Below are 7,270 nucleotides of genomic sequence, written 5' to 3' on the forward strand. Positions count from 1 at the left end.
ATAACAATTCCTTCAACATTGGTAGTCCATGTGGCATGTATTAACCAGAAGATTTAATGAACTTACCCTACCTCTGACCTTGCCAGTTTATTGCACTCCGTTTTGTTACCACCCTTGCAGCTGACACTCTTACATTGGTTAGTGTCATTTAAACCAGGCATTGCTATAGTACTAGGAAGCATCACCATTGCCTGAACAGCAACTGTGCCAGGCATTTTGCTAAGCACTTTTCAGGGAATACCTCAATCACCTTTCACAAGATTCCTGTGAAGTAAATAGTGTTATTATTTTCATTTTTATGGATGAAGAAACTGAACCACAAAAGATTGCCACTTGCCCAAGATTATACAGGTAGAAAGTTGTCAAGGCAAGAATCAAACGTATTTCTATGCATTGAAGAGACCCAGGGCAAGATATTCTTATTAGGTGTGAGTATGCATTGGTTAAATTCCAGGAGTGTTTATAATACTCACTTGCCTGTGCAGTTTCATGAGAATTTCGAGTCATACTAAACGAGACTTTTTACCCTTTGCAAAGATGAAGTAGGCATGAATTTCTATTTAGCTAATTTTTTTCTTTTAACTTTCAGCATATTATTTCTTTCTGACATTTTTCCTTTTTCTGTTCTTGGTAATTAAGGTCATATCTGCCTGTGTACACTAACAGGATAGAGGTGTAAAAACACTGACCAATGATTTTCAAAGGATGTGGTTGCATATGAAAAGACAATCATTTAACTCTAGCCTTTTTCCTTTCCACATAAATGCAACTACTACCACAAGGCCTTAGTACTGTTGGTTTCGCAAATAATAAATAGATTCAGGGCCCTAAATCTCAATCTCTGCTTATTTAGAAAAAGAAACTCCCCCAGGTTGGAAAGGCAAGTAAACCTAGAGACTAGAAGAGTAGCCCCACGTTATATACTTAAGAAATGTGGGGCAAAACTACTCAAGGTGAGCAATTGTTTTTCCCATTCAATTTCTGCATGAGTATTCACTAAGCAACTACATGTCTTTCATCTCCTGCCATGTACCTCTTATCTGTTCCCACTCAGTTTAACACTTATGTGACCCAGAGTGGGATCAATACTTTAATGAAAAGGATGGCTACCAGATGTAACTGAACACTGGGAGTTATTGTCCAACCCCAGCTTACCTGACAATGTTTACGCTTTCCTTTGAGCTGTATTAGTGTACAAATGCAGAGGTTGCTGAATCTATAATGGATGTATAAATTTTCAAGTGGCAACACTGAAAGGAGAAAAAATGTGTTGGATGACAGAATCAGGATCCAGAGATCTGATAATGAGCAAATTTGAGCATATCTACAATCAGGATGGTTCCCCATCCATGTAGCTTGGGTCCAAAGGATCTGAGAAGTGTTAGCTGGAAAAGACTTGGGGGCATAGGGGATGGCACACAACATCTGACTTCAAATACTGGAGGATGGATTAACTACCAGCACACAGTCCTGGGACTATTGGACAGAAGCTACAGGGAGGCAAGTTTGGACACAATTCCAAGTGGCTGAGTGATTCTATTGGACAACTGTTTCAGGCAGGAGGTAAGGTATTGCTGACCAACATGACTACTTTCAAGGCTTAAATCCTCTGGCTACGCTAAGCTCTGTGATTGTGTCACCTCATTGGCACTTAATCAAAGTTGGCCCACCTACTATTTTGCTTGTGGAACTTTAAGCTATAGCAGAGAAAACAGCTTCCACTTCTATAAGCCCAGAGATTATTTAAGGATGTGAGTCCTTAGGAAGGGAGAGGTAAGATAATACTTGAGATTGCAAATAGGTATGGATGGTATAATCCCCTTTTGTAGAAAGATACATATATTAATAGACCACAGTCTGTATGGTTATACTGGATGGCTAACACTTCTAATTTGTGGGACTATAGCTGATTTTTTAAAATGCCAGTGTTCTGAGCATTTCTGAAAATTTCAAAACATTAAGGGGGTACAAATGTTTTTGTTACATGGATGCCTTGTATAATGCTTAAGTCAGGGTTTTTGGTGTGCCCATCACTCTAATAGTGTTCATTGTACTTGATAGGTAAGTTTTTACCCTTCACCCACTCCCACTCTCCCCCCTTCTTGGTTTCCAATAAGCTTTACATCTCTTTGTGCCCATGGTTTAGTTCCCAATTATAAGAGAGTACATGTGGTGTTTGTTTTTCCATTCCTGAGATACTTTGCTTAGGATAATGGTTTCCAGTTCCATCCAAGTTGCTGCAAAAGGTATTATTTCATTCCTTTTTATGGCTGAGTAATACTCCATGGTGTGTGTTTGTGTATGTGTGTGTGTATATATCACATTTTCTTAATCCACTCATGAATTGATGGATACTTAGATTGATTCCACATCTTTGCAGTTGTGAATTGTGCTGCAATAAACATTCAAGTGCAGGTATTTTTATGATAAAATTACTTCTTTTCCTTTGGGTAGATATCCAGTAGTGGGATTGCTGGATCGAATGGTGTCTACATTTATTTCTTTGAGGAATCTCCATACTGTTTTCCTTAGAGGTTTTACCAATTTGCAGTCCCACCAACAGTGTATAAGTGTTCCTTTCTCTCTGCATCCACACCAACATCCATTGTTGTTTGACTTTTTAATAATGGCCATTCTGACAGGGGTAAGGTGCATGGAAAACCTATTCGAGGAATTATTGAGGAAAATTTCCCTGGTATCACCAGGTGATTGGTTTTAATAAATTTAAAGTGATAAAAGTATTGTTTAAGGGCAGGGATTGGGATATGTACATTTATGTGTATTACTTATTGTATTAGTCAGCTCAGGCTGCCGTAACAAAATATCATATACTGGGTGGCTTAAACAACAGAAATTTATTTGCTTACAGTTCTGGATGCTAGAAGTCTCAGATTAAGATCCAGCAGGTTCAGGTTCTGGTAAGGACTCTCTTCCTGTCTTGCAAATGGGCTTCTCGCTGTGTCCTCACATGATGGAGATATATCTCTTTCTCTTCACTACTCCACCCTCTTCTTATAAGGCTTATCAGATTAGGGCCCAACCCTTACAGTCTCATTTAACCTTAATTACCTCCTAAAGACTCTATCTCCATGTACAAACACACTGGGGGCTAGGGTTTCAACATATGAATTTTGAGAGGGGGACACAATTCAGTCCATAGCACTTATGTTCATCATGAACACCAAAAATGCTTGGTTTGTAAGATAGCAAATTCTGTTCAGTATAAGAACTAGACCAGAAGTTCAGTGCCATAGGTCATTAGCAAGTATGAGACATCTGAGTTTATACTTAATAGAAGATATGTGCTTAGTATGATGCATATTAACAAGTGCCTCCTGTCCGCTTCCCATCCAACCCCAGCCTTGGGTGTTTCCTCCCACTAAGTTGAAAAACACTTTCCAGAAGGCAAAAGAGCCCAGCTTGAATTCTAGCCCTTATTCACCTTCAGCAGATCCCTTCAGACCCTGTACTTTCATTTCTTCATTCTGACATAAGGGGGTGCTTTCATTTCTTCATTCTGACATAAGGGGGTTATCCATATGATCTCCTCACCCAAGGTTTTCTAACTCTGTGATTCCAACTCTAAAGAAAAAGCACCTAGCATCCCGAAATCAGGACCCACTGGACCTGGACAGAGAAGAGCATTTCTCATGTGGATAATCTGCTAAAGAGGTTTTCCTTCAACCATTTTGTTTGGCTGAAAATGTTACCCTTGTGTAATCCACCCCTTAGAAGACCAAGAATGCACCACAGGAGTCTCAAGATGATTATATTTGTTATTTTATTCCTATATTAGAAATGAAAATAAACTATGAGAAGTTGCAAAAGCATGAAACTTCATGAAGATTATGAAGCAACAGAGAAGGTTAAAATTGGCTTATCCTATAGGAGGTACAAGGATTACACACACAAAGGTCATCAATGGTGAGATTATTGACAGTATCTGTCATCTAAAATTTATGCACTGATGGGAAGTTTAAAAATGAACTTAAGGGAACATTGGCCACCCCTGAGCTCTCAGCCAGGGAATATAGGTGAGAAGACATCACAAGATGCCTAAAATCTCTACAAAGACATAAGTTTATAAAAAAACAAGCCTAAAACCAAGACTCTCAGGCAGTGTTGAAATTTGCTCTTGGGAAGAGATCTCCATTTTACGATGTTTGAACACCCTCTTTCTCCTGCTGGATAGCTGGGGGGGAGGGGAGAAATAAAAAAAAATCATTACAAAAGTATTTTCCTAAGATTAAGTTCAGTTTCTTCCAAAAGAGCTCTTTGCTAGGTCATTGAAGGCCACCATACATGCTTTAAACTTAGAATACCAAGGCATTACCCACATATCTTCACAGTGGATGTGTACACACGTGTATGTGCATGTTAACCACCTGAACATTAATATCTGCATTAACTGTGCATTTTTTTCCATTTAAGAGGTAGATTTATGCTGTTGCCACTTTTTATAGATTATTTGAGACTGAGGAGTAAATGAAGCATTTTATTAAGACTTATCTATCACTACACAATTAGGAAATTATACACCTTTAGATAATTTTAAATAATTTTGGAACTCACACATAATGCTGACATGACAAAAAATGCCCTTCAGCTTTTACAAATATGCTTGGCATTTATCCAGCAAACTGTAATTCCAGAGGGTAAAACTGATCCCTTGAGTCTGGGATACTTGAGTATACCCAAGATCTAAACTTGTTTTTCCCCTTATCTTGTTATTAGGTAGAGAAGATCAAAATTGCAGAGTTTGCATGGTTCTTTAGGGATGAGACCATGGACTCAAATTTCTAAATGTATAAAAATGCCAAATAACCAAAAGTAGACAAAAACTAAGAATTTTTTAGTGCTAAGTCCAATATTCTAAAAGTTGCTATAATGTGGTGTTTAGTAATTTTCCAATAAGAAACTAGTTTCTTATTCCCCCATTACTACTGGGCCTATCATGTGAGAATCACTTACTTATATAACCCAAATAAGAAAACTATTTGGTAGTTTTAACTGTTACATTAAATACAATGGCATTCTAAATATTGCTTACTTTGTGCCAAAATTTACTAGAAGATAGGTTTACTTACCAAACCCATTAACTTTCCGCATTGTTTGTCTCTACTAGAAACCCCCCATGACTTACTTTCCTTAGAGGGAAGAGTATTCTTTTCTTCAGTATTAGTTTTCTTCAGTTTTGACCTGTCAAACTTCTCCACTTCCGACAAGTCTGGCTTATCACTCATCTTGACTGAAAAAAAAAAAGCCTGGGGGGAAAAAAACATTTTAACAAAAACTTACCTGGCAGAACTATCATCAGACTAAGGGTAACAGTAAAAATTTTTCACATTTAATATCAATCCATATTTTACCTGATGATTTTCAAAAGGAAAACAGCAACAGATCTTAGAAAAGTCATGTTTTTATTAAAATAAATTCCACATCATTAGCCCGTTTCTGATAGGCAGTACTGTAAATGGCACTGTATCAGAATGCATTAGAAACCAAGATGCTCTAAAAACCCGGAGCCAATATGTCCGACTCTTAAAATCAGAGCAAAGATAAAATGGAGGTGATAGAGGCAAAAGAACAGATAGGAATAGAAGAAAAAATAAAAACTGGGTTTAACCATTTAATGATTTTTTAACAGGAAATAGCACTAGTTGAGCATCTTCACTTTCTAGTCGATTACTTTTTTTTTTTTTGCATTTTTCTTGGGAGATGGGGAGCAGCACACACAAAAAAGGGTGAGATAAGTTGTACTAATTTCTTTCCATTTCAAATGCTCAAAGACAGTACATTGAGGTGCTACAATAAGGGAGGAAGGTGATTTAATCTGGTCATAACTAATTACTTGTCTCATAATAGCTCCTTGTGGCACTGCTTTGTAAATGTTGTAAGAACGGACAGCTAATTGGGATCAGACCCAGGACTTCAGTAGCATGAGACAAACCAAGTTGTGTCTTATTTCACCATGTTTTCTCTGCAAAGGGAGAGGCAAGGAGATGAGGCTCAGGTGCATGGACATGGACATGATGAATTGCCTCATGCCCCGTGAACATCCCGGGTTTGTCCAGAAGAAACAATAGGAGACCCCAAAAGCAGGAAAGCAGAGGTCTCACGCGCGTTCCCGGCCCCACCCTGGTGGAGTAGGACGCGTCCAGCGCCCGGAGCACAATGGAGAGGCCCCCCGCAGCCACAGGTCCCGAACGCGCCTCGGTTCAGTCTAGGTTAGTTACCCTAAGACGCTCCTTTGCCAAGAGATCAGACGCACAATCTCAAAGCTGGGAAACTGGAACTAACAAATAATATTAGGGCCGGGCGCACAGACCAGTTGGTCAGGAGCAGTTTGCGTACTTTTAAAAATAAGTATTATTGTTATCGGGGCCCAGCCTGACGGCCACGGGAGAGGAGAGGACGGGAGGGAGCGAGGGGCCAGCCCCAGAGGGCCCATTTCGGGCGGCCCCCACAAACTCCTCCTTGTCTTCTCAGCCTCCGACCGGCAGCGACCGCGGACTGGCCGTTTTGGGTGTCCGCCCCCTCGGGCCTGCCTCTTTGGGACCGACCCCGGGAGGGCTCGGCGGGGCGCGCAGAAGGCGGCGCCCCGGGAAGACAAAGGCGCGGACCCGCCAGGCGGCGCGGAAACGAGGCGCCAGCCCCAACCCCGGCCCCTCCGGCTCCCGAAGGCGCGACATCCTCCACTCTGCAGCCCCCCGCGTCCTCCCGTCCCGTCGCCTCTGACTCCCGCGGGCCGCACGGCCTCACCTGAAGGCCTGAAGACTCGCGAAACGTCGAGGGCCGGGCCGAGTCCGCCACTCCCGCAGGACCAGGTTAGCATTCCCCGCGCAGAGCCCTGCGCTTATAAGCCCCGCAGCAGGCCCCGCCCCAGACTCCGCCTGGCCTCTCCGATTGGCCAGAGGAGCCCGGGATCCTCCCGATCCCCCCCCCACTTCGGCCTCGTAGGCCGGAGTCCGCTCTCTCCCCCCTTCGTAGGACCTCACCCCTGCAACCGGGGCTTGAAGACGTCAGAGCACACCCGACTTCCCCAGACCCACATCCCCACCTGTCCCACTGCTTTAGTCCTGGGAGTCCACATTCCCTTTATTCCAAGTACGCTCGCTTCTTCACAGTGACAGGGGCCTCTGCAATAAACAGGTAGGTTTTTCCCAGTTAGCTTTGAACGTCTGGAACTCTGCGGTCCAAGATGAACGAGCCGTATTCAGCCTCCTTCGGCTTTCTGGAGCCATCGGGGCCTAAGCGCGCTGTGATGACC

The 7,270-nt window shown here is 42.1% G+C and overlaps 1 protein-coding gene across 1 annotated transcript; it reads right to left on the minus strand.

Annotated features, from left to right (window-relative positions):
• Nucleotides 1-3,763: 3,763 nt before the first annotated feature.
• TMSB15B (thymosin beta 15B) lies at nucleotides 3,764-6,853 on the minus strand. The gene is made up of 3 exons (XM_045537543.1): nucleotides 6,763-6,853; nucleotides 5,144-5,264; nucleotides 3,764-4,192 (listed from the first exon to the last, which is right to left on the minus strand). Exons 2-3 carry the CDS (start codon nucleotides 5,241-5,243, stop codon nucleotides 4,155-4,157), a joined length of 138 nt encoding a protein of 45 aa, XP_045393499.1. The 5' UTR covers nucleotides 5,244-5,264; nucleotides 6,763-6,853; the 3' UTR covers nucleotides 3,764-4,154.
• Between the last annotated feature and the right edge of the window lie 417 nt (nucleotides 6,854-7,270).

The sequence above is a fragment of the Lemur catta genome, chromosome X, assembly GCF_020740605.2.
Source record: "Lemur catta isolate mLemCat1 chromosome X, mLemCat1.pri, whole genome shotgun sequence".
Lineage (NCBI taxonomy): Eukaryota > Metazoa > Chordata > Mammalia > Primates > Lemuridae > Lemur > Lemur catta.